Below are 27,911 nucleotides of genomic sequence, written 5' to 3'. Positions count from 1 at the left end.
CTATCTATCTATCTATCTATCTATCTATCTATCTATCTATCTATCTATCTATCTATGTCATGTTAGATCAGTAGGTCAGATTTTGATGCAAACGTTGTTTTGAAGCTGTGAAACGTGCAAATCCCCCACTAGCCTGTATCAATTGCAGCAGATTGTTCACATGTTGTACGTTGTTGTCATATGGCAGCCTGTGCTCTTGGGGATCCAGAGGTAACCTCTCCTGTGTTTAAAGGCCATCTAAAAAAACCCCGCCAACATGTTTCGTGGCAAACAGACCCGAGTGCTTCTCCTGAATGACATGGAGAGACTGGAGCGCACTCTATTTCGCCTGGAGCAAGGTATGTCTTATTGTTACAATTCCTTTTTTATAATCATTTGTGCATTGCAAATGCACTGTCATCATTATCCATGCCACCATGATGTTTATTTTATTCTTTTATATATTTATTTTAACATTTTTAATGCTGGTGTTAATGGATAATTTATTCTTCCCCACTTATTTCTCTTACTTTATTACTTTTTGCAACTCAACACTTTGGACCCCTGGAAAAAATCTTTGGATAGATTTACGTGTTAAATGCTCATGGTGCTTGAGCACCAAATATCACATTCAAAAAGCTGTCTGCTATATATAGCAGAGGAATGTGCTGGTGTTCTATGCCATTTTCTGTGGTGCTTAGGTTTTGCAGTGCAGATAACATAAAAATAATTTACAAAGGTCAGTTTGTTGCTCTATATGGAATAGAATACAGTACCAGCATATTGTTTACCTAAAATTCTTTTAAGCATTAACACTTTTAAGCCATGGGTTCCCGCTGGATTTTTTTTTAAATTTTTGAAATAGCTTAAATATCTTAGAATTATGGGTAAAATAAGATCTCATTCTACTTGAAAAGATTTTTGTGTTATGTTGTACAATATAAATGTTCTACAATTTCCACCTTTTAGAACTGACTTTTGTTCATTGTATGTTTTTAAATATGCATTAAAGTGCCATGCATTAGATCATTTTGTTTTTCAAATTGTACCCCAAAACAATATATGCATTAAAAAATACGGTTTTTATAACCAGTGTCTTTAAAGAAGAAAGAAATAAAATATTTAATTAAAATATAACTGCAAATATTTTAGAATAAAATATAATATTTTAGATTTTCATGTTTTATATTATTTATTCTAAAACCTAAATTACACAGTACATGAAAAGTACATTTTTAAACCCTTTTATAAAAAAATAAATAAAAGTTGCTAAGGACTACAACATACATTATTGAACACAATAATTTATGATGCATGTAACTGATAAATGCAGTATTTAATCGAAAGTTTCAGTTTTACAGGGATATTGGTTGTGCAATACTTCCTGCAGTTTTCTCATGTGGCTCGCATAAAATTTACTCAGGCTTTGAGCTTCAGTTCCGCCTGGGCCCTACCCTGCAGGGTAAGAATGTGCACGTCCACACCAACTACCCAGCACCAGGCAAGAGGTTCGTCAGCTCCAGCTTCCGTCAGCTGGAGTGGGTGAACCCCAGCGGCAGAGAGGATGATTCAGACAAATACTGCAAACTGGACCTGGAGATAGCAGGCTCTTATCAGTATTACTTTGGGTGTGGGTGAGTGAGTTGTATTAATGCATTTACTTCTTGGAATTAGTTTCTAGTTGCCTTCAGAGAAGAATAGTGTTTCCCTATTCTGTAAGCAGGAATGATGAAAGAACCGGAGGTGGCTACATTATTGTGGATCCAGTGTTGCGTATTGGCCATGAGAGGAAAATCCTGCCTCTCGATTGCATTACAGTTCAGACTTACCTTGCTAAGTGTTTGGGCCCTCTTGATGAATGGCTGGACAGACTCAGAGTGGCCAAGGAAACTGGTATGAATCACTATCTGTTGAAACTCATGTATGACAAACATATACTAATGTTTATAAAATGGGTATTTACTCTCTATTGTCTGTGACTATGCAGGTAATAGAGTTCAATGCATAGTAAAAAGACATTTCACATAAAATCTGTCTCTGGGTTATTGCTGCTTTTCATAGTCACGTAAATACAAGTATGAGCATGCATGCCATATGTGCCTGTGTTTTTCAGCAGTCCGAACAAGCATCTTTTAATTAAATTAAGTTTAAATGTGAAATTAATATTAATTTCACCTTACAGCTGCAAACAAGTTTTATTTATCATTAGTGGTGTTAGCTAAGACAAACCTTTACTATTGCCCATAGTACTTGAACAAATTACTAACTCGAAGTATTAAAAGTTGGCATGTAACTCGTCCTGCACTATTTGTGCTATATGGATGAATGAATCATGAAGCCTGTTGGTGAAAATTGTTGAAACACCAGATGGCGAAACACCAACTATCCAACAAACTATTTTGCTCCATTCATCTAAAGCTCCATTCATCTAAAGTAAATGACTTTTTTTTAATGTTCAGGTTACAATATGATCCACTTCACGCCTCTGCAGAAACTAGGCGCATCACGATCATGCTACTCCATAGCTGATCAGCTGGAGCTGAACCCTGATTTCTCCTCTCCTGGCAAGAACTACACTTGGATGGATGTGGGCAACCTGATGGAGAAACTTAAGAAAGAGTGGAGCATGCTTTGCATCACAGATGTGGTGTACAACCACACAGGTATGTTTCTGCTGCATCTTTAGCATTTAGTCAAGAACTCTAGCACAGTGCTTACCAACCCTGTCCTGGAGGACCCCCTGCCCTGCACCTTTTGTATGTCTCCCTTATCTAACACACCTGATTGGCACTCATCAGCTCTTTAGTAAAGACTGCAAGAACTAAATTGAGTGTGTCTAATTAGGAAAGACATACATAATGTTCTCAAGGACAGGTTTGGGAAACACTAGCAGAAACTTCTAACACTGCATTGTGTTTCTAGTGTCTGGAAGTTTCTGGGTTCAGCTATTAATCTTATTGGAATGGCAATGTCACCTCTGAAGAATGACACAGCAGACCAAGAAAGAAAGGGTTAGGCTATTTATATATAAATTGCAGCTATCAGAGTGCAGATGAAAGCTGGTCACATCTGTGGCTCAATGGTTGAGATTTTTGACCTTTCAGTTGCTCTGCAGGAAGATTAACCTTAGCTGACTTGTTTTTTGTGCCATTCTAATGTTTCATGTTGCCCACTGCTGCATGTATGCCATGGATACAAATCTGACCTCATGAACACTGTAAAGGTTAATAGGATGTCAAACTGAAAACCTTTGTTTTCTCCGTTTTGGTTAGTATGTAAAAGAGATTCAGCAGGGTTAAGAAGTTGTTCAACAGGGCCCCAAAATGTTTGCATTTTAGGACTTATTTTACTTTTGCTTTCGGTATGTTAGCTGTAAATGGTAAGGTAAGATTTCAGCATGCTGTTACCATGAGACATTGGCATTTACCGATGACCTTATTTAACCCACTGAGATTCACAGTCAGAAATGAAATTGCAACAGTTGTGTAAAGCAATTAAATGATACCAGCCATTAAAAAATATGAGTTAATATTACATAAACCTGCAGCTTACAATCTGAAATGTGTTATAGCAACCATTTTGGCAGGAATAAAAAAATTACAATTTGAGTCTCCCAACATGCTAAAGTCCCACAGCATGATGGCTTCCTACTGACATCATTGCAGGCTTATTCATATCAAATTTAGCAATATTCCTGTCTGACATGTTTTATTTTTTCCTAAATAAATTTTCAGACATATGTTTAGTAACAAAAAAAAAGGGCAATATCCCCCCAAAATATAAATATGTGTAAATATGAGACATTTGTTTCTAGATGTGTGGTGGTCGGTTTTCTTTTTGTTTTTATTGTTATTCTCACAACAGAGCCCATTTAGTAAACGATATCTAAATTATTGCATTTTCCCCTCTAAAATAGCCTAATGAAACTTTAAAGGAACATACTGAAGTTTCCAGCTTTTTTCTAACTGAAAAGGGAAGGCTATTTACGTATGGTTTATGCCAATAAATATAATACCATGCATCAGTTACAGTGTTGGGGAAAGTTACTTTTAAAAGTAATGCCTTACAATATTGCGTTACTCCCTAAAAGAGTAACTAAATACGTTACTTAGTTACTTTTTATGGAAAGTAATGTGTTACATTACTTTTGCGTTACTTTCTAAATATGAGCAGGGCTTGATTGTTTTTAATATAAGAAGTTCTATTTATAGCAAATGTAGAAGCCCTTTCACACCAAAAAGTGTAATGAATAAACCTCAGGCTGAAGGAAAAGTAAATTCACGTCTGTACAGTAGAACACAGGAGAAGAAGGTTCACTCTTCAGCAATAAAAAAAAAAAAAAAAAAAAAAACACAATGAAGCACAATTGTTAGTTTATCTAGTCATTTTTTAATTATTAGTATGGTTGAACTGGATCATTAAAGGTCAGCAGCAAAGACACTGTTAATAAAATGGGAATAGATACATTTGTGTCATTTACAGTTTCTCGATTGCTAAAACACATTTCTTGAAAGCAGCTCACCTTTTCTCTTAAACTGAACACACAACTCAATTTTCAAGCTACATTTACAAAACCTCAGACACTTCTTGCAAAACCAAACTTTCACCTCAAAACAGTTCAATCTGTGCTCAAAACTGAACTATGTTGTCAAATCGTGCCCCGAGTCAATCAAAATAAAAAAAAAAAAACTACTGAACAGTCACTAAACACTAGAAAAATAGAAAACACAATACTCAGGACATGAAGCTGGTGAAATAAATGTTTGTTCACTGTAGGCTAAATGCAAGTTGCAAAAAAAAAAAAAAAAAAAAAAAGTGCATTTAGCACTTGTACAAAAAGACAAAACAGAAATCTTGTGCATTTACATGTACTGTATCACTTTTAAAAACCAAACAGAAATCATACGTGCTTACCACTTGTGTACAGTAAGCCTATGTATACTGTAAATATAAAGTACAAAAAATACAAATAAGTGAATTATTCAGCCACAGCATCATGTCTCCGTACTGGGTCAGGCCACAGGACTTCATCCACATCACAGGCCGCATTTTGTCTGGCCAGGCAACGGGGAAAAAAAACCCTGGCATGCCGTATCCAGGCTTGGCATGCCTCCACACCCATGTCACCACAGGCAAGTCCCATGGCTTGCAGGAGATTTACCCTGGTGTAAGGTTGGCGTTCATATACCTTCCACCGCCATGAGGAGAAGAATTCCTCAATGGGGTTTAGGAAAGGGGAGTATGGTGGAAGGCAAAGATTGATAAAATCTTGGTTCATATTGAACCACTCTCTAACCTGGAGGGCTCTGTGAAAACTCACATTATCCCAAACAACCACATAGATGGGATGCTCATCCTGCTGCCCCAACAGAGCATCTCGCATGTTATTGAGGAAAATGAGAAGCTGGTGAGTGCTGTAGGGCCCCAGGTTGGCATGATGGTGGACAACCCCATGATTGCTGATGGCAGCACATAATGTGACATTGGCACCACGCTGCCCAGGAACACCAACAATGGCCCGATGGCCAATCACATTACGGCCTCTCCTTCTCCTTTTGGTGAGATTAAACCCAGCTTCATCCATATAGATGAATTCATGGGGTCTTTCTATTGCATCCAGTTCAAAAACCCTCTGTAGAAATAGATATAGTTCTGTAAGTGATACGGAAAGTGATTTAGGCCACTACAGTAAAATCACTACAGTGATCAACATTGAATGTGTCTGGATGTATGCCAACCTGTACATACTGGAATCTTTGCTCCTTTACTCTCTCTGAGTTGCGGTCAAAAGGCACTCTGTATAGCGGTTTCATGCGCAGTCTGTTGCGCTTGAGGACACGATCAACAGTAGAGAGGCTGACACGGTTTATACCCTCAAAATTTACATGGTCCTCAATGATCTTCTGCTGAATTTCACGCAGTTTAATGGCATTGTTCTCACGGACTATATCAACAATTAGGGTCTCTTGGTGTGGGGAGAACATACCTGTCCTGCCACCCCCATGTGGCAGTCTTTCAATTCTACAAAAAGAGAACATGGAGTTACAAAAAAAATATACATGGAATACTAGGCCTACAAACAGTTAGACCAACCCTCCATTACAATACTACAGTACATTGGTACAGTGGTGTACTGGAACATATTTACTTACAGTATACTGTGATACAGTATATAGTATGTCTTACAGTAATTGCTGTCAGCATTTACATACTAGGTTATAATAAAAAAAAAAAAAGTTATTACCTGTTCTCTTCTCTAAATCTTCGGATTATGGTGGACACAGTGAATCTACTAAGGTTTGGTTGTACCCTTTGTCCAGCCTCCCTCATGCTCATACCATGGACAAGAACATGGTCAATCACAGTAGCTCTGATTTCATCAGATATTACTGTTCTTTGTCTTTGCTGACCACCTCGACCACCTCGACCACCTCTCACACGGACTCTTCCTCTCAGATTTCTATCCATTGTAAGACCTCACAAACCAGTGCTCTCTGAACTGGCTTATATGTTCCCTCACATCATTAGCCACAAGTGTGATCAATTTTGAGTTGTTGTGTTCAACTGGTGACACCTGTGCTTTCATTGTGTTTGACTTTTGTCACTTGTGCTCACCATTCTGCAGCACAGGTGCATCACAATGAAAATGTGTTGACAAGTTGTGTCTAAACAGGTGAAAAGTGCTTATGGTTTTGCCAAAAGAGTGATTGATTCAATCAGTGGGTTCAGGCAACTGAGCATTTGGTTCAAACAATAGGGTTCAGTGTTTTAGCAATTGAGAAAAACTGTAATATATTTAGTTATAGCAGGTTTGCGTCATATTCTGAGTTTGCATTTCACTGTTTTGATTAATTTTGATGAATACTAAATCTGTTTTGTTTTTTTGTGAGTGGGATGAATTAATGCACATTCACATTTAGTCTAGAACTACAGTAACATGTTCACACAGCGCACACAACGCCTCCATACTTCCGATTTCTCCCAATATGGGAACAGGAGGCTTGTCAGTCAAAAAATGGGAATACAAAGTAACTGGCATTACTTTTTTGAAAAAGTAACTCAGATATTTTCTTGTAAATTAAAAAGTAATGCGTTACTTTACTAGTTACTTGAAAAAAGTAATCTGATTACGTAACTCGCGTTACTTGTAATGCATTACCCCCAACACTGATCAGTTACTTTTTTTTTATGGTATCCCAAAACAAAATGCATATTTTTTTATAATAAGTGGCTGCAAGTAAAAAAATTACATATTTAATTAATATCAATACTTAAACCTTGGACTCAGAGGCACTTTTTAAGCTTCTGATGTCTTCCGGTCTCTCTTGCGAAACCAACACAGAAGTGACTAAAATTGCAATTCATCGAACGGCCGCTAGATGCTGGCTCCAAAAGGGAGTCAGTCCCATACATACAGTCGGCATCTAGTCATAGCTGGGGGTGTGGCGAGGGCGGAGTCGGCGTGGGGGAAAACACTGCGAACATCGTGTGTATTTGAATGACAAAAATGCACATTTTGAGCGCACATTCCCAGAGACGCGTAGAACAATTTTAGTCTCTTTTAACTTTAATATTCATATACACAAGGCCATATCGATATCTGATTCATTTTACAGCCCTAATATAGATGTATTCATTCAAAAATAGCCAAATTCCGTGACATTCTGCTTTATACAGCAAGTTCTATTTTTGACTGGATTCCGCGATTCAATCGTTTCGCAAACACAGACGGGGTGAATTTATGAATGAAAGTGTAAAAGTTCTGACACAAAACTAAGTTGTTACGTGTCCACACGCTTTTTTAAGTGGGTAAACAGGTTTATGTTCGACACTAGGCTAATGTTACATAGTTTTGCTTAAGGTAGAATGATAAGGCTAATTATATATACATGCCACTTTCTGAAACAACCTTACACAGTTTTGATAACGTTAATAATGAACACAATGTTAACGTAGCCTGCCTGTGATGAAAGCCGACTGCACACATTTCCACAACTTCCCTTGATCATCCTCACAACTTATTGCTTGTAGCCATTTTGTCATCCTTTCCGGTTCTGTATGTTTATTAGGAAGGATGTAGAACTTAATTTCATAATTTGTTAGTTTATAGGAGGTACGGAAAACGACACAACAACTCTTCGGCATGATTGTCCCGTGTATTTCAATTGGCGCCAACGCAATGTTTTCCCCCACGGGCTAAATTCACATCACGTGATGGGGCGTTCCCGGGAGCGTTCCCAGACCAACCGTCTGTATCTATAGACTCCCAATGTTAAAATGCCCAACTTTACAGCAGAGAAAAATGTTTACAGCCTGGTACAAAAAGTTGTTTTGATACAAAAACAGCCACGTGAAGGGAAACAAAAATGAAATATATTTGTTTAAACTCATTTGTTTAAATTACATTAATCTTTAAAGTTCTGCATAATTAAGGGCGTGGTCACTTGAGTGACAGGTGGAAAGATTGCTGCTGCTATCACCATTGTCAAGCTAGGTGGGTGGGATTTCAGCAACCAGCTCCCGCTTCTTTGACCATTTTCGATAATCCAGGAGTGACGCGCTGCCAAGATGGCAACAGCTGGCCCCGCCCATTTTATGCTTTAAAAACGCTCTTCAGAAAACTACGAGTGATGTCACGGACACTACGTCCATGTTTTTATACAGTCTATGGCAGGTGTTTTCAAAGTCTAAGACAGAGGGCCTCCCTTTTGACACAATTTACCCAATGCTACCCCCCAACACACACACACACAAAGATAAACACACATAACAATGTCAGAATGTTAACTCACTTTTATTATTATTTGTGTTAACATAAAAAGGGCAGTTATTTTTAGAGTAATAACAAGTACCGTATTTTCCGCACTATAAGGCGCATAGAATAGAAGATACTGCAGTCAAACGTTTGACTGGGTTTGCGTTATGCATCCACTAGATGGAGCTGTGCTAAAGGGAATGTCAACATTTTGACAGAGCGCCTTGATCCATATATAAGGCGCTCCAGATTATAAGGCGCGCTGTCATTTTTTGAGAAAATTAAAGGCTTTTAAGTGCGCCTTATAGTGTGGAAAATACGGTAGGTTAATATAAAGTTTTTAAAACTAAGTTTTTAAACTTTGTTTTAATGAAACAAAAACAATGATGGATATTTTTTTAGCATTTAAAATTGCAAGAACTGTCTACCCCAGTCAAAACAGTCAGATGACCTGTAATAGAGAGTGTGGAAAGAACTTCAAACAATGCCAAAATTTAAACATCTCTACTACTGATTAATATGCTTACATAATTATATTGTATAACCTACCTTAGTGAGCGGTATGCATTTGTTTCCTTGCTGCGCAGAGAAGACTAATTTGTGGTTGCAGTGATGTCAGAAACAGATGAAGGTCATCCTCCACTTGAAGACGTGAACGATATTTGTTCTTGATGAATGTCAGAACAGAAAATCTTGATTCGCACAAATACGTTGAAACGAATGGTAAAATTTTCCTCAGTGCCCTTTGTGTAAGTTCAGGATATTAATTTTGAATAGAGAGCCAGAAATGTCCAAACTCAATTATATTTTTCATTTATTATCATTTTTCCACGCGCCTCCCCTGACATGCTCTAGCGCCCCCCTGTGGAGGCGCGCCCCACACTTTGAAACCCCTGGTCTATGGTTTTATCACAGGGAGTGTTTTCTGCTCTTTAATCTTTTAAACACAGCTGCCATCGTTTGTGGAACAGAACGGCCGTGATTCTATTAATGTGGAATCAGAGCAGTTCTTTAAACAAAATACTGAAGTTTATCACACTTAATGAGCCATTTAGAAATTGATTTTACTGTTTTATTATGTGCAAACGTACCAGGCCTTATCAGACACTTGCATACAATTAATTTCCAGCCAATTAAGTATGTTTACATGTCACCTTTTAATTTCCTTAATATGTGCACACTATTGATCTAGTCTATGTAATATAATCCCATACTAACAGGTATACCAGATTGAACTTCCATATGTTTGGGTTTTGAAAACAAAGTACTCCTTTTGGGTGAAATAAAATATCTTGGATAAATGGTCTTGAACGATGACGATTATGAAATAATACCTATGTTCCCTTGGTTAGCTGCCAACAGTAAGTGGATCCGACTCCATCCAGAGTGTGGCTATAACCTGGTAAACTCTCCTTATCTGAAGCCAGCCTGGCTGCTGGACAGAGCCCTGTGGCATTTCAGCTGTGCTGTAGCAGATGGAAAATACAGCAACAGCAGCCTTCCACCTCTTATTGAAAATGACAAATGCATAACTGTAAGTCTTGAGAGTGTCACAGGTTTTTTACATTCCAAAGATACTTTAAAGTTTGTGGTGACCAATAAATTGGCTTGATGTTTCAGATGCTTCGAGGGCTTCTATGGACAGAAGTTTTCTCCCAACTGAAACTATGGGAGTTTTTACAGGTGAACGTTGAGAAAGCCGTGGAGCAGTTTAGGAAGGTTCTTCAGGCTGGTGAGTGTTTCAAGTCTGCTAGCATGTTTTTGGATGCTCATCACTTTTGTAGGGTCTGAGCTAAGTTGGGTGTATTTGCCATCTGTAGGTAACAGACCTGTGGGGCCTGAGCTGGAGGGAAAGCCACAATTGAAATTCACCCAGGATTCACAGTACAGACGCTTCAGCAACGCTGTAGACATGCAGCTGGCCCTGGAGATGTTTGGCAGACACACGTGAGTTCACTTCCTGTTCAAGTTCTGTTTTATGATTAAGTTTTTTTGTGACCATGTGATCTAGATTTTATTTTTCTTATAATTATGTCTGTGGTGCACTTTGTAAACAAATACATTTTATTTTACGTGTGTTAATTAAAACAACAGTAACGGTCCCAAATCCATCCAAGAGTGCTGTGACTGGTTTAAGATGAGTCTGGAAGAACTAAATGTGGAATGCTATAAGGAAATGCATAGCCATCATGAGAAGGTTGGTTTCTGTGTGCAAGATTCACAGATGATCTGTCTGTTTAGCTGTGATGTCAGTCTGATTACTTTATATAATTTCTTCCTTGAAGGCTATAAACTGCATAGTGGGAACGGTTTGTTATGAAAGACTCGCCGCCAACGGCCCTCAGCTTGGACCTGTCACCAAGACAAACCCTTTGGTGACTAGGTAAAAATTATGTAGTCTTGCAGAGTTACACAAGCATTATAAAGTTTGGGCTGCTTTGCAACTTCTTCTGGCAAGGAACTGCCCAGTTAGACAGGAAGAGATCTTAAAGCAGCTAGCCATAGCTTGTTTTGTATTTACATCATGTAAAAAATTAAATATGAAATCAGATGACAGGCCATCCAAGATTTAGATGAGTGTATTTATTTAAAAGAACAGATTATTATATAATTTGTCTACCATTGAATCCTCATTCTGATGGCACCCATTCACTGCAAACGATCAATTTGTGAGCAAGTGATGTAATGCTAAATTTCTCCAGATCTGTTCTGATGAAGAAACATCTTGGATGATTTTTAAGTGAAATATTCCCTAAAGTACCTCAAACAGAACCTTTTTTTATTCCACAAATAAATCAAAATTAATACATCTAAATGATAAATCAAAATTTTCCTCTCAAGTGGTCATTGTAACCGCCTGGTAGCTGATCGGAATGGCAGAATTACAGTTCAGCCTTGTTTTGATGATTCAGATATTTTAACTTCCCATTTGAGGACATGACCATGGAGCAGGAAAACCAGCTGATGCAGAATCCAAATAATGCTTGTCATCTGCTCGCCCATAATGGATGGGTCATGGGAGATGACCCACTTAGAAACTTTGCAGAGCCGGGTGAGTCAAAACATATGTCTATTTTGGTTTCTGCTGAACAGTAATGAAAATACCAGCATGCTCATGCAGACTTTTTGATGCTGGTTTGGTGCTGGTCTAGAAATTGCAAAAACTTGCATTGTGTTTCTGATGACTTATACTGTCTAGCTGGTTAAGGAGCCTTGTAATCGATTCATCTGTCTGTTAGGATGTGATGTTTACCTCAGAAGAGAGCTTGTTTGCTGGGGTGACAGTGTGAAACTTCGCTATGGCGACAAACCAGAGGACTGTCCGTACTTATGGGCTCATATGAAGAAGTACACAGAGATCACAGCCAAACATTTCTCCGGTGTACGTCTGGATAACTGCCACTCTACACCCCTTCATGTGGCTGAGGTACATGCTCTGATTTCTACTTTATTTTTGATCTGCATGCATATTTCATGATATATTTGTACAAATGACATATATAACAGGCAGACTGAGAATGTTCTGAAACTCAGAATGTTCAGCAATGTCATAGTAAATTTATAAAGTGACTATTTTAATGTGAAAAATGGGTGGTTTCATTCCTTCTGAGGTTGTACTGCAGGTATTTGACATGTACTGTTGGATGTGACAACTTGTATGTTGTGTCTATAGGCCATGTTAGCTGCAGCCAGAGTGGTCAGGCCCAATCTTTATGTGATAGCCGAACTCTTTACAGGAAGTGAACAGCTTGACAATTTGTTTGTTAATCGGCTGGGAATAACCAGTCTCGTCAGAGGTACTGCAGACGCAAGAGACACATTTGCCCTTCACACTAAATTTGCTTTTTGTGTTTTTTTTTCTTTCCCGCCATTTGTTTTCTCAAAAAAAATTCATACCTTTTTTGGCAACATTAACTCTTTCTCTTCATCATCTACTTTGACCTTATGCATTTCATGTGCACATTAATGACACATTTCATTACTAACAAACCTGCTTAATGTCCTAATGCAATAATGGCTGATTATGTAATCTGAGCATGTTCCGATTCTTTGTCATACGCTTCACACCATCATCTGTCTGTCTTGCTTAATTTGCTTTCATTCTATCTATCTATCTATCTATCTATCTATCTATCTATCTATCTATCTATCTATCTATCTATCTATCTATCTATCTATCTATCTATCTCTCTAACCCTGCTGCTTGGTGGGCTGCAGTATATGTTGGCTGTTGCACGTCAACACAGGCCTGATCTGTATGTGGTGGCTGAGCTCTTCACTGGCAGCGAGGAGCTGGACAATATCTTTATGACTAGGCTTGGCATTACCTCCCTTATCCGAGGTAAGATGCAAAGAGATTGGGAAATGCAGTTGCAGTGACACACAGAAATAAGGAACATGTTGTGTGAAGTTCATATACTGTACAATACAGCATGCTGATTATTATGACACTAAATTGTTTTCTATCGTTGCTTAAAATGAGCTAAAAACTCAGCAGATGCTATTGATAGAATTTTAGTTGTCTTTCACACAGAATATTCTTAAATTTGAGATGTTAGATATGGGTGGATTTTTCAGTTACTTAATCTTTTGTCGCTCGGGTTGATTTTTTATTAACTAGCAGATTTATTTTCATATATTAAAACTGTCATCATTTTTTTTCTGATTTGTTTTGTTTTTACCTATTATGTTTAGATTGTGCTGTTCTACCCTTGACCCATACAATGCACATGGATCATTAAAACAGACATTTTGAAAACTATGATAATCTCAGCAAAATATAAATAAAAAAATATTTTGAAATATTTTATATTAGTTTTTATACAAATGTAAGTGTCCTTCAGTTGTGGTGTCATTTACATCACAATCAACACTTGCTATTAATGAAGTAAAAAAAATAGTGTGCATTTTTATTGTGCATCATTTTGAATAAAAATTTAATTTTGTCAAATAATTCTGAAAGTGTGAAAATATTATTTGAACAACTAGCAATGGGGCTGTGGTTGCAATGTGCACGCACTCACAGTTAGACAAATTAAATATAATAGTGAGAGTATGAAAAGTTCCCATAATTAAAAAAAAATACCCCATACTGCAACATCAACTCTGTCATGTAAAGTTTGGCCATTCTGTGAAAAATCCCATTTCCTGAGAAGATCTGTTCTGTCATCATCAGAGGCCATGAGTGCCGAGGACAGCCATGAGGAAGGTCGGCTCGTTTATCGTTTTGGAGGGGAGCCTGTAGGTTCATTCGTACAGCCGAACCTCAGGCCTTTAATGCCGTCAGTTGCTCATGCCGTATTTTTGGATGTTACCCATGACAACGAATGTCCCGTTCAGGTCAGTGAAAGTAACTGATAGCAAAAAGCATATGAATATGAACGGCCAACACATCCTACAGTATTTCAAACTAAACATCCTGTAAACTATTTCTATTTTGTGTTTTATATGTTGAGGCATTTTATTACTTGTTTTAATGTGTATTCTATTCTATGTAATATTATTGTTTTTTTTTTATTAAAGTCTGTTTTTCTTGTAGGTTCGTTCAGTGTATGATGCTTTACCAAGTACTGCTATCGTCTCCATGGCCTGCTGTGCCTCAGGCAGCACTAGAGGATATGATGAGCTCGTACCTCACCAGGTAAAAATCTCTGCAGTTATTTTGCTGTGTCTGAAACCTAAGGCCTTGCTACCAATCAGTCAGTGATTAAATGTATGTCATATAAGTGTAAAGGTGCCTTCTAAGACAACTCTGGTTGCAAGGCTTCCAAGTAGTGCAGCACAATTAATCAAATTTGTAATCGCGATTACAAATTTGGATGCCACAATTACGTAATTGTTCAAAGCTGCAATTAATCGTTTTCCAAATAATGTTATTCTGCGTGCTTAATGTGTTTTATATTTTTTTTCTACAGGTTATCTTAAATGTACAGTATGGGATTTCTGGCCACCAGGGGTCACTCAATCAAAATAATAACATAAGACGTACTTTGATGACGTCGGGAAAGAGCGTGGGCTCATGGGAGTTGTTGTCATTGGAACACGCGCTCTGTCGCTCCCCACATTCTGCACTCATTCTAACTTAGAATTTTGACAATCACGTCTTTTCGAACGGACAGATATATGAATTATCAGACCCCTATCAAATCAATATTCCATCTAGCTAGTAGTAATATATGTTAAAAAACACGGTCGCCTTTCGTAAATAATTATAATTACATTTATACTATGATATCGAACAAGATAGTGAACTGCATTTGAAGCTACTTTATCCAGCTAGATATAGAACAAATGTGGATTTACATTATACTATACATGAGAGCTAGTCCGTCTGCGTTTTACACAAGACATCATCGTTTCACAAAATATACGGATAGATACAGTTAGCTGAATGGATGCATACCTGTTTATTAGAATGCAAGCATCTCTCTGTAGTTTCAGCTTGTCACGAAGCTCTCTCCATCTTGGAAATGCAGCTCCAATATTTACCCGTGTCTTGTTTCTTCTCTTGTCCCAAAACCTTCTCGGGTCATTTATTTCACCCGTACGTTTGCGCTTCACAGAACGTGCAGGCAAAGCATAATCATGATCCATAACTAAGTTATTGATTGAGGTATAAATACTAATATAAACAATATAAATATAAAATATAATAGTCTCGATCAAGGCTAGCTACTACTTTTTCTTTTTCATCTCTTCTTTGCTTCTGTTCACCTTTGTATTTGGCGTTCTGCCGGGTTCTGCAGGAAGTTAGATAAACTAGAGGGGTCAAAGGTTATATGACGCCATAGACGGGCGACAAAACGGAAATAAAGAAAAGTGCCGTGTCTTCTAATTAAACTATAATTTTCTCCGAATTTGAAAGTTTGTGGAAACTGTTGGGATAATGTAAGTACACAACTAAAAAAATATATATAACATAGATATAGTGATTTCTGCTATTTTTAAAGCAGAAAAATTACATATTGTGCCTTTAAGGGTTATTCCATTGTTTTCATTTTAGTATAAGCATGCATATTTTTAATTTTTTATTTAAAGTAGAAACCAATCCAATGTATAATTGATATCTGAGGCTTATTACTATAAAAAAAAAAAATCAAAAAGAAAATCAGCTTGTTTAATTTCATATAAAAATGTGGCATGCAGTTGCTTTAAACAATGGTATAAACATCATTCAATGTAAATTGTGATAATCGTAGTTAATCACAATTACAGTTTCAAGGTTATAATTGACAATTTATGATTTATTTATTTTTTTCTCATAATCATGCAGCCCTGTTTCCAAGTCGCCATGATGTCATATCTAATATTCCAAAACACATTCAAGGAACCTTATGATGACAAAGAATATATTTAATCATTGCAGTGCATATTATAAGTCATAATCAGATGGAAACATCTTAATAGACAGGATGTTGCACAAACTTTTTTGTTGACTTTCTTCGAAGGGATCACTTTTCTGCTTTTTGATCATAGATGACCATAAAAGAGTTTGGGGTCAGTTTTAATAATTAATACTTTTATTCAGCAAAGATGCATTCAGTTAATCAAGACTTTATGTCCCTTTAAACTTTTAAACCTATTCATCAAAGAATTCTGGAAAAATGATTACAGTTTCCACAAAAATATTAAGCAGCATAACTGTTTTCCACAATGAAAATAACAAGTAATGTTTCCTGAGCACTAAATCAGCAGAATGATTTTTGAAGGATGTGACACTAGGGGTGTAACGGTACGCAAAAATCACAGTTCGGTACGTACCTCGGTTTTAAAGTCACGGTTCGGTTCATTTTCGGTACAGTAAGGGAAAGAAATGCAAACATTAAACTGCAGGTTGTTTATTACTATAAACTTTTTTTAACAATTTGTTTACACTTTTTAAAATACTTTTTAATAAAATATATATAAAATAAAAAAAGAATAAGAAATAAAATACTGCTGCAAAGTTCTCCACTAAATAAAATACTCTCAGTCTCAAACCAATATCATATAATAAAATATAATGAAAAATATAAATAAATAACTATGATTACAGTGCAGCATTACCAATCCCAGCTTGTAGGCCTGCTCATATTTAAAAAATATATATATATAACTTTTCCAAAGTGTAAAGTGCAGCATGAACAGTTTCAGTTTTGAGACCTGCTCAGATTTCGTTATTGCGTTGGACCAATCAGAATTAAGAGCAAAGGTCTGTTTAAATGCCGACGGGAGCTGCGTTTGAATTACAATCGTTTTTTTCCTAGCTGTAGTGATGTTCACACTCGCGTGATGCCTTTTGAAAACCTTAGGCCGGTGACACACTGGCATATTGCACCTGTCAAACTGTTGACGGTGTCCTTTATCAGTAGGCTTTATATTTATGCTCAACATGAAGTATAGATATTGTTGTAGTGAAGACAAGATCCTGGTCTGTCAGCGCCTCGGCAGTCTCCCTCTTTGTAACCTACAGTAGCAGCAGCGTGTCAGCGCCGCGTCAGGCACCATTCTGGTGTGTAAAGACACAGAAAACGCGAAGCAGGTGCCACGCAACTGACAAACAGCAGAAACGCCACGCTCACGCCACGCTCACGCCACGCAGCCATTGTGTCACCAGCCTTTAGAATCAGCTGCAGGGCGGGATTTGCGCTGAACGCGGAGAGACTTCCAAATCCGCCACTTAATATGTTCATTTGGAAACACGAAAATGTATATGTTCCGCAAACAAAATATTGCATTCGGTAGCCTACACATGTGCACCGTACCGAAACCCTGAACTGAAACGGTCCGGTACGAATACACGTACCGTTACACCCCTATGTGACACTAAAGACTAGAGTAATGCTGCTGAATATTCGACTTTGCCATCACAGGAATAAATTACATTTTAAAATGTATTAAAAAATAAATAAATAAATGTAGTGATATTTCACAATATTGCAGTTTTTACTCTTTTATTTTTGATAAAATAATTGCAGCCTAAATGAGCATATAATAAGAGACTTTTGAAAATTTGACTGACCCAAAACTTTTGAATGGCAGCTAAAGTTGAGATTTCTCCTCCGTGATTTTTATGACCGATTAAAATGTTTACCGCCACGTGAGGCACTTTTTTCAATGGTTGCGCTTTATATTAAACTTATCATAGACCAATGCTGTGCAACAGCTGTTAAGTTGCATCAAACAGCTTGAAAGATCAAAGACAATTGTTTAAATAACTCCAACCGAATTCTTCTGAAAGAAGAAAGTCACACACAGCTAGGATGACTTCAGGTCGAGTAAATTATTGCTTAATTTTCATTTTTGCCTGAACTAACCCTTTAAAACAATCCAACGAAGCAGCATTCCTAATAAATGCAGGTTATCAGTTCCACTTAAGTGCGTTGTACGAATAGCACCCCCCCCCCCCCCCCCCCCCCCCAATGGTTTTCTATTTTAGAATTCTTTGCCACAATCAGGCAAATATGTTGCAAATGTGGACGCAAAAATGCTTTTTGCCCACATAATAGTGTTGGTACATTGTCTACCAACATAAACTGACTACAAAAGCTAAATATCTTTTACTTCAGATTTCAGTAGTAAAGGAAGAGCGTCTGTACCCTAAGTGGAATCCTGACGCACTGCCCTCTTCTGTTGGGGAGGTGAATCTCCGGACTGGAATAATGGCAGGAAAACTTGCCCTCAACAAACTCCACCAAGATCTGGCAGAGAAGGGCTTCACCCAGGTCAGGATCATGTTTACTCATAAACGATATTAATATATATATATATATATATATATATATATATATATATATATATATATATATATATATATATATATATATATATATATATATATATATATTATGAGACCCAACCTCTAACAGCAGAAGGAAACTTTGATACTCATAATCAAGTTATTTATTAACTTCTGATTAAACTCACTAGTCACTTTGCCTGACAGTTTTATTCCCTTGGATTGAATTTAGATTAAAGAAATGGTTCAAACTTAACATCTGAGACATGCTGTTGGAAATATTTGCAACTTGTCCTCATATCAAAGTTGTTTATAGAGAGATGAACTTAGAATGGAAAGTCTTCTTAAAATAAGAAATGTGAAAGAGGTTTTTTAAAGCACTTACAGTGGCCCAAATGTTGAACTTTTAAGAGACACTCAAAAAAAGTATCTGTTTATTATTTCTCTAATTAATCTCTTAAAATTTAACTTTTTTCCCATCTTTTTTATTTTCAAGATAATACACTTTTTGTGTATAAACCTTCTGTTTAATAATTTTTTTTACCAAAAATGTATGAATAAATGAAAGAAATCTGAATACATGAATTTGCACCTACAAACAAATGACCTTTTCTCGTGACAAACGTCACGTTTATGAGCTATTTTTGCATTTCTACAACAAAACATTCAGATATTTTGAGTTCATTCTGAACAGCATATCTAGTTATTTTGCTTAAAAAGTGTATGTATTTAAAATAAATATCACTGAGTTTTACGATCTACTGTAATCCAAAGACATTCACACATCTATATCCAAATCCTTTTTTCAAACCTCTGTATATAATTTCTTTTAGTATTCAGATATGTGCTTTTTGATCTGTTTACTAGGGTGTTATGACCCATTGTAGGGTCTAAACCTGTTACTTACACCTCTTTCCACTCGACTGCACCACCATCAGTCTTATGTGCACTTGACTGTCTGTTTCTTTATATCTATTAATCATGAATGTCACAGGTTTATGTGGATCAGTTGGATGAAGACACAGTGGCTGTGACCAGGCATTGTCCCAGCACACATCAGTCTGTTGTGACTGTGTCTCATACAGCCTTTAAAAACCCAGAAACACACCAATACCGAGAGCATCTAGCTCCCATGTACATCCCAGGTACAAATGCAAATGCTTTTAGTGCTGAATGCCCTTTGCTTATGCGTTATTTTATTGAAATCAAACTCATCTGTCTTAATTTATTAGTGTAGTTTGACATTTCATTTTCACTTCATATGTCAATGAAGTATGATTTCTCATGAATCAGTGGTACTTATAAACCAGCAAGACATGTTTTTACTTATCTGCTTTCTCATTGCGTAGGTAAAATCGAGGAGGTGATTTTAGAAGCGCATACAGTGGAGAGAAAAGCTGAATCATATGTGAAAGATGAGAGGTTTATTAACGGCATGCCGAACTACACGGTTGAGATCCGTGAACACATCCAGGTAACGTGACACTAGTGACGCAAGCAGCTGCCCTGGGACATGAAGGGGAGGGCTTATTGCGGTCATCAGATAGAGAATAGACTAACAAACAGAGAATCTGTTCTGTGGGTATTGTGGGTATTTGTTGGCATGCTCTTTGTTTTTGTATACTTTTTTTTATTGGGAGCTTCGTGTAAGTGTATAGTTTCTTGACTACTGCACTTGTGTGCAAAGCTGTAATGTGGGTGGAGGAGGATGAACCCAAAAGCAGACAGTAGTCACAGCAACACAGCTTATTATACAAAAACAGGAAAACAAAACCCACAAGGGGGCAAAAGAAGGGCTAGACAGACGAAAGATGACGAAACTAGACTAACACTTTACAAACTAGACTTTGACTAAAACAGGATCAAACAACTACTTAGACAGCTCTCACATTGATTAACAGTTAGCAACATTTGACAATGAACCGTCAAAGGACAGAGAAACACAAGAGGTTTATAAAGGGAGGCTAATAATGAACACAACAGGTGAAACTGATACGCTAATAATTACAAAACGAGGATCACAAGGGGGCGGGGTTACATGACGAGACAACGCAAGCACATGGCCCAAAGACAAGGCCATGTGCTTGTACACAAAACACGGGCCTGTCATGATCCTGCCACAAGACTAGAGAAAAATCAGGACATGAAGGCAGAATCATGACAAAGCGTGTCCCTTCTGATCTAGGCCTGTTTTTTTTTCAGTTAAAGGACAGTGAAATTGTAAAACAGGGAGATGCCACCACAGAGGGCCGCAGTGAGTTTGTTGAGAAGATTTTTTTTGAAAAGCTCAGACCCGGTAGTGTAATTGCATTCAGGTAATCAAACACACACAAAAATTTTATTAATCCTGTTTATTGCAGTCTTATATAATAGGTTTCACTGTAACTGTTTGTCAATTTTTTTTATCAGTCATGGCTTAAAGTTTAAAAATATCTATATTTTAAATGGTTATAGTTTTTTTAAAGTAAATAATTATAAGTCAATCTTTTTGAGAAACACACCCAAAACTATTTTGGAACTTTTCTTGCAAACCAACAAAAATATAATATAAAAGGAAAAATGCTGAAATTTCTCCCATTGAACAAACACAAACATATTTTTAAGAAACTTCCAGATTTTTCAAGCTCCAGAAACAACAAGAGCACTAATCATAGAACATTTTTATGGTGCTTTTCCACTGCCTGATATGGCGTGGATTGCATTTTGTGGATTGCATTCAGTTTGCATTTCCCCTGCAGTATAGTACCGATTTTGAGTGGGCGGGGTTATAGGCATGTGAAAGGAAGAGGAACATCTGTACTTCCTCAACAGACCTCAAAATTGGGGTCATTATTTTGTTGTTTAAAAGAAGGTGCACTTGTTAGAAACCTATGCATTCATTCATGTTCATTCAAGTTGCATTTAGTCTTCCCTGGCTGTGCTGATTTGATCTAGCAGGTATAGTGTGTCATGTGGCAAGTCACTATGCAGGTAGAGATGATTCTTTCAAGCAAATTAGTGATGAGCAGGGTTTAAAGTCACATTTTGGAAATTGTACGGCTCCCTTGGAACCTCAGGTGAGGTGTTACTGAAAAGAGTACCATTTACTGTACACAGTGGAACCCCCCCAAATGTGAGCTGAGCTGTGCCGTGCCATACTGTCCTGTACCACGCAGTGGAAAAGCACAATTATAGTACGCCTTAGTCTTTTTGGAGCTTGAAAGTTGGGGAAGAGTTTTTTGTGTGTTCCATGGAAAAATAACAGCATTTGTTAGTTTAAAACCACATGTTTAAAGCACATGAGTTTTTGGGTGAACTGTTCCTTTAAATGAACACTAATTAATTGATGTCAACATGTAACTGAATTCACAGGGTGAGTCTCGATCCAAACTCTCAGGAAATGGTTGGCTACTTGCGAAATCAACTCTCACAGTTTAACCGGCTGTATAAATCCGGCAGTCTGACTGACAGCAATGTCCCTGGCATCCTGAAAATAGCTCTAGAATTGTGAGTCATTTTTACCTTAATCATTTTCAAATACAATTCAGTTATTCATTTGTTCAGAAAGGGAAATATCAATGAAAGTTATTCATTTGCTTCTCATTTGTTTAGAAGGCAAAATATGTGCTGTTTAACAGTTAATTGTGATACATAATGATATGCATCTATTCACTGGCTTTCCATTCAGTTCTCTCACTAAGGCCTGTTGTTTTAAATTATGTGGCAGTTTAATGTCCAAACTGACTCTGGCTGAGATGAACGTGTTGTTATTCTGCTGTGATGAGGAGGAGAAGGAAGATGGTGGCGGCTGCTACAATATACCATCCTGGATGCCACTGAAGTATGGAGGCCTACAAGGTAACAAAAAAATACACATGTAAAATACACCAACCAGGATTGGTTTCAGGTCACTGTAGTTATGTAACTGTGTAAACTTCATTCTTTCATTACTAACAGGTTTTGTGTCAGTGTTGTTTGAGATTCGGCCCAAGAATGACCTTGGACATCCATTCTGTGATAATCTCAGACAAGGTGATTGGATGATCGATTACGTGAGCTCTCGCCTGATGAATAAAAGTGGAGCTCTGCGGGAGGTAGGACATTTTTTTTTTTTTTTTTTAGAAATGTTTGGGAAAATAAATTAAGTAATAAAGTTGGGCCTTTTTTTAATCACTCAGATTACCTTAGCAATAATATGATATTGTAAAATGTAAAACTGTTTTGATGTGGCATACGAAATAAATTTTCTACATTTTTCATAGGTTGGAAAGTGGTTCAATGCTGTTTTTATATACCTTAAACATATTCCACGCTATTTGGTGCCATGTTATTTTGATGCAATTATTGTCGGGGCATATGCTACAGCTGTAGATGCTGTTTTCAACCAAATGTCCAGGTTAGTGTTTTGTTTAAATGTAATATTTAAGAGTGTAAGATTTGATAAGTATTCATTCTGTATGTGGGGTGTAAATTGTAAATGTGTGTAATGGGTTCCAGCTTTGTTCAGAATGGATCGACCCTGGTTAAGCAGCTGGCCCTGGGGTCAGTTCAGATGTGTGGGGTCAGTCACATCCCTGCCTTGCCGCCCCTCTCCCCTGAACTGGAGGATGTCCCGGTCCGACTCAACAGGTTGACCAAACAAGAGGAGCAGTGTTGCGTTTCTCTTGCTGCAGGTTGGATTCATACACAGTTCCAGCAAGTGTAAATCATTTAAATGAAAAGACTCTTTATATTTATTTAATGTTTTGAATTAATAAAATAGAACCACATGTTTGATACTAAACAGGGCCCCAGGTGTATATTGTTTAAAAGTGTTGCCATGCCTATAAAATTATGCTTATAGTGACATGCTTTCTAATGCTTAAGTTGCAGTGTCATTAAAATAATTATTATTGATGTACCAATCCATACACTTCTACATATCACATACCTTGGACTTGTTTTATAATAAATCATTAGCAACTATGCAGGTCTGCCACATTTCTCCACTGGAATCTTCCGCTGTTGGGGGCGAGACACTTTCATTGCACTGCGTGGCCTCATGCTTTTAACAGGGAGGTACCTGGAGGCCAGGTGAGCATCTAATTTAAGAATGCATACCAATGACTCTGTCACCCTCTAATCTTATGTTGCTTCTGACAGAAATATGATCTTGGCCTTTGCTGGCACAATGCGCCATGGTCTGATCCCTAATTTGCTGGGTCAGGGTGTCGCAGCCCGTTATAACTGCCGTGATGCAGTATGGTGGTGGCTTCAGTGTATCCAGGACTACTGTAATATCGTGCCCAACGGTACAGATGTTCTTATGTGCCCTGTGTCACGTATGTATCCCACTGATGACTCTGAGGCACAGCCCCTGGGGACAGTGGTAAGAAGAATGCAAACAATCTCTGACAGCTTATGATACTTAGTATACTTAGTGTCCTGCTCTTCTTAGTAATGTCCTGCCCTACTTTTTACTTAATCTACCAAACTTCCATATAACATCCAACATTTGTGAAAAATATTGATAATTTTTTTGTTTTGTTTTTAAATGTATATTCTACAAAAACTCACCTTTCATACAGCTTTGTAACGTTAATTTACATATGTCTTGTATAAACAAACAACCATTTTACAAAAGTATTGTTTAAAAAAATTAAGGTAGTCAAGTTTATCCAAAACTCTACATATTTAATAAGATTATATAGGACACACACACACACACACACACACATATATATATATATATATATATATATATATATATATATATATATATATATATATATATATATATATATATATACAACATTTCATTAAGAAGTTAATATTATGTGATTTTAGACACAATGTTGTCTGTTTTGCTAAATTTTGACAACCAGAAGATAAAGACAAAGCAGAACTGTTCATTTCCAAGCAAACCAACGGGCGGCATTTCATTTCTTAATCCACGTTTTGAATAAATTTGGTGAACCATTTGGCGTGTTGAACCATTGGCATATGCGTTGGCTGGCTTTGAAGTGCCGCTGCACAGACTGATCGGTGTATGACATCAAAGTACCGCGAGAGCGATTCAAAAGCACAAGGAGTCGTCTGCTCTCTAAGCTCTTGCGGTACTTTGATGTATCACATCGGTCGTTCTGAATGTGATGATCCGCTTCAAGTCGAAGAAGCCTAATGCTTCAATGAACCATTCATAAAGAACCATTAACTTCACTCCTGAATGAATCAGCCATTTGAACGAATCAAATTAATGAATAAAAGTCTCAATTATTACTTAATCATTAAGACATTTACCACCACCTACTGGCAGTTTTGGTTTATTATTTAGAGTATCATTTCATTAAAGAAATAATTTCATATTTTCATAGTAATAATATTAAAGTTATAGTTCAACCAACCAAAAATTTACTCATATCGTTTACTCACATGGTCCAAAAGAGTAGGGTATAGGTACCGGTAATCAATTTTATCAAACTAAATATTTCTTGCTGAACCTACTTTTTAATGCTGTTTGATGCTTTACACAACAATGACTTTAAATTATCTTTTGGGTGTAATTTCTACAAATTTTATGTGTGATTAATTCGATTAATTAATCACCACATCATGTAATTACTTAGATTAAACATTTTAATCGATTACCAGCCCTAATATAAATATATATATATATATATATATATATATATATTAGGGCTGGTAATCGATTAAAATGTAATGTGTGTGTGTATATATATATATATATATATATATATGCACAAAATATATTTTTTTTCTTTTTTTGATTTGGCATGGTTTAATTTTGACTAAAGGCTGTTAATATTATTGTTATGAATTATATTAGGTTCACGACCAGCCATTATATGTGGTTATTCAAGAGGCTATGCAGCGTCATATGCAGGGAGTAGAGTTCAGAGAGAGAAACGCAGGTCCACAGATCGACCACAACATGCGAGATGAAGGTGAGTAATTTTCTAAAACAGTTTTTTCATGTCTGACTCGAACCATACCTTGCTTTTCCTATTGTCCTGTAACATAGGCTTTAATATGGAGACCAAAGTAAATCCTGAGACGGGATTTATTTACGGTGGAAATCGCTTCAACTGTGGGACATGGATGGATAAAATGGGAGAGAGCGGCAAAGCTCATAATAAAGGTGTTCCAGCCACACCCAGGTGCTTTAACCACCTCCTAACATACCTGTAATGCTAAACCCATATAATAATGCTCCACTATATTTAGCACAAAAGAATCCTTTCAGTGTGAAGCACTGAGACGGAATAGCTTTGAGCAAGGATAAACCAATCCTCAATACGTCAAGTGGATGATGGTGTTGTGTTTATGTGCAGGGATGGCTCTGCGGTGGAGATTGTGGGTCTCTGTAAGTCAGCGGTGCACTGGCTGATGACGATGAATGAGAATGGATATTTCCCTTACTCCTCTGTCACAATACACAGAAATGGTACATTCTCTTCAACACATTCACATTCTCAATGAAACTGTCAATGCTTGTTTGACACAACATAAGGTGCCAGTAAATTAACATTTTATTTTATTACAAAAAAAGGTGCAAACGATTTTTATGCTAATCTTTGATGCTAATAACAGCATGCTAATCATTTTATATTGTTAAGATATCATGACCATTACAGTGTCATTTTTCCAGGAACTGAACAGTCGGTATCCTATAAAGAGTGGAATCAAAGGATCCAGGAGAATTTTGAAAGGTTTTTCTACGTGTCAGATGACCCTGCAGACCCAAATGAGCAACATCCAGAACTGGTTCACAAGAAATGCATTTACAAAGACAGCTACGGGGCCTCTAGCCCCTGGTGTGACTACCAGCTCAGGCCTAACTTCACCATCGCCATGGTGGTGGTGAGTCCAAGTGCTTATAAAAGATTATTTTTGAGGGTTTTTTGGCTGCTCTTTTATGCAGTAATTTCTTTTACCAGGCACCAGAGTTGTTTACAGTGCAGAGAGCATGGAAGGCTTTAGAGATTGTAGAAAAGACATTGCTCGGTACTCTGGGAATGAAAACGCTGGATCCAGAGTGAGTAGAAAACAACACCTGCTGTCTGTCTGTTAGTTAAGCAGCTACTTGAGTTAAAAATGTGCTCTTTTGGCTGGCTTACTGACTGGACATGGCTTGATAAGTGCTTTTAGTCTAGAACAAGAATATTTGTGCAATGGTGAAGTCATTTGTATGTAGAAATCTCTGATGTTGGTGTGTCTGTATTTGTTTAACAGTGATCTAGTGTACTGTGGCATTTATGACAACTCCCTGGATAATGACAACTATAGCTGTGCGAAAGGATTCAACTATCACCAAGGACCTGTATGTTCTCAAACATTAAAGGGATAGTTTGCCCAAAAAATGAAAATTCTCTCATCATTTACTCACCCTCACGTTGTTCCAAACCTTTATGAATTTCTTTCTTCTGCTGAATGCAATATAAGATATTTTGAAGAATTTGGGTAACCTAATGGTTTCTGGTCCCCATTGACTTCCATAGTATATTTTTTCGCATACTCCAGAAGTGTACAGATTTGGAAGTAAATGACAATTTTCATTTTTGGGTAAACCATCCTTTCAAAAAGTATAAATTGTTTTGGATGTAAGAGATTAAATTTTTTTAAATTATGCACATTTCATCATTCATTTACAGGAATGGTTGTGGCTAGTTGGATACTTCTTACGAGCCAAGCTTTATTTTTCTAAGAAAATGGGCCAGGAGAAGTACAACGAGAGTGTGTACCTGATGAAGAATGTTCTGTCTAGACTTTATACTCATTTAGAAAGGTATTACAGAGCTCAGACTAACACAAAAGCAGTTTAATTTCTTTTAAAAGAGTGAAATGATTTGAATCTACAGAAGATTGAGTTTAAAAATTCAGTGTTTGAGTCATTTGCACATATATAACATTTCATATATATATATATGTTCTCTATTAATCTAGATCACCTTGGAAGGGTTTACCTGAGCTAACCAATGAAAATGGACAGTACTGCCCATTCAGTTGTGAAACACAGGCTTGGTCCATCGCCACTGTTCTGGAAGCTCTATATGATTTATGATTCTGTCAAGGACAAGCTCTCATATACTTCTTGCCACCTTCCTGGGAACTTCATAGTACATTGTTTTAAATTGTTTCACAGCTTTGTGCAGACACAAATACTCTCCGAGATGTTTTAGTGTTTGGTAGAAATGGGAACACTTTATCTTTTGATTGTGCCAACTCACTTTTAAAGAGGTTTTTTGTCATGTTATGATGTGGATTGTTTGTTAAGGATCAGGTTTATGCCCATTTGTGATCATTAAAGTACATATCATGCTTCCTCAAGACAAAGAATGGATTTCTTAACTTCAAATAGAACTGGTACTGTACTTTTTTTACATTCTCTAAATTCATATTACAAAATCCTTCAGCTATGACACACAGGTCTAGATCCACAGTAAGGGCGGTCTTTTCATTTTTGCAAAGTCATGGTTGCTT

At 37.0% G+C, this 27,911-nt stretch overlaps 1 protein-coding gene across 4 annotated transcripts; it reads left to right on the top strand.

Annotated features, from left to right (window-relative positions):
• Window positions 1-172: 172 nt before the first annotated feature.
• On the top strand, window positions 173-27,753 carry LOC132124184 (glycogen debranching enzyme-like). 4 transcript variants are annotated; one of them, XM_059535076.1, is made up of 33 exons: window positions 173-338; window positions 1,403-1,613; window positions 1,700-1,872; window positions 2,439-2,642; window positions 10,087-10,268; window positions 10,355-10,466; window positions 10,555-10,681; window positions 10,829-10,931; window positions 11,020-11,117; window positions 11,647-11,786; window positions 11,974-12,161; window positions 12,953-13,076; window positions 13,911-14,074; window positions 14,274-14,375; window positions 18,283-18,438; window positions 19,447-19,597; window positions 19,802-19,926; window positions 20,655-20,767; window positions 21,804-21,938; window positions 22,159-22,289; window positions 22,389-22,525; window positions 22,694-22,827; window positions 22,929-23,104; window positions 23,402-23,504; window positions 23,574-23,799; window positions 25,258-25,375; window positions 25,453-25,588; window positions 25,763-25,875; window positions 26,080-26,291; window positions 26,369-26,466; window positions 26,664-26,751; window positions 27,083-27,216; window positions 27,375-27,753. In XM_059535076.1, exons 1-33 carry the CDS (start codon window positions 257-259, stop codon window positions 27,490-27,492), a joined length of 4,614 nt encoding a protein of 1,537 aa, XP_059391059.1. In that variant the 5' UTR covers window positions 173-256; the 3' UTR covers window positions 27,493-27,753. The 4 variants fall into 4 exon arrangements, with proteins under 4 accessions (XP_059391059.1, XP_059391061.1, XP_059391060.1 ...); XM_059535078.1 differs by having other exon boundaries at window positions 174-338; window positions 1,703-1,872; XM_059535077.1 differs by lacking the exon at window positions 12,953-13,076 and adding an exon at window positions 12,408-12,531 and having other exon boundaries at window positions 175-338; window positions 1,703-1,872.
• Window positions 27,754-27,911: the final 158 nt, after the last annotated feature.

Source organism: Carassius carassius, chromosome 42, assembly GCF_963082965.1.
Source record: "Carassius carassius chromosome 42, fCarCar2.1, whole genome shotgun sequence".
Lineage (NCBI taxonomy): Eukaryota > Metazoa > Chordata > Actinopteri > Cypriniformes > Cyprinidae > Carassius > Carassius carassius.
Note: the sequence above shows the minus strand (reverse complement) of the source record. Positions and strands in the feature narration are given on the sequence as shown.

Excerpts from the sequence above, each read along its gene's own strand:
- LOC132124184 (XM_059535076.1), top strand. The coding sequence starts at position 257 with ATGTTTCGTGGCAAACAGACCCGAGTGCTTCTCCTGAATGACATGGAG. Across the intron at positions 12,162-12,952 it reads CACCCCTTCATGTGGCTGAG|TATATGTTGGCTGTTGCACG; the intron begins GTACATGCTCTG and ends GGTGGGCTGCAG. Across the intron at positions 14,376-18,282 it reads ATGAGCTCGTACCTCACCAG|ATTTCAGTAGTAAAGGAAGA; the intron begins GTAAAAATCTCT and ends CTTTTACTTCAG.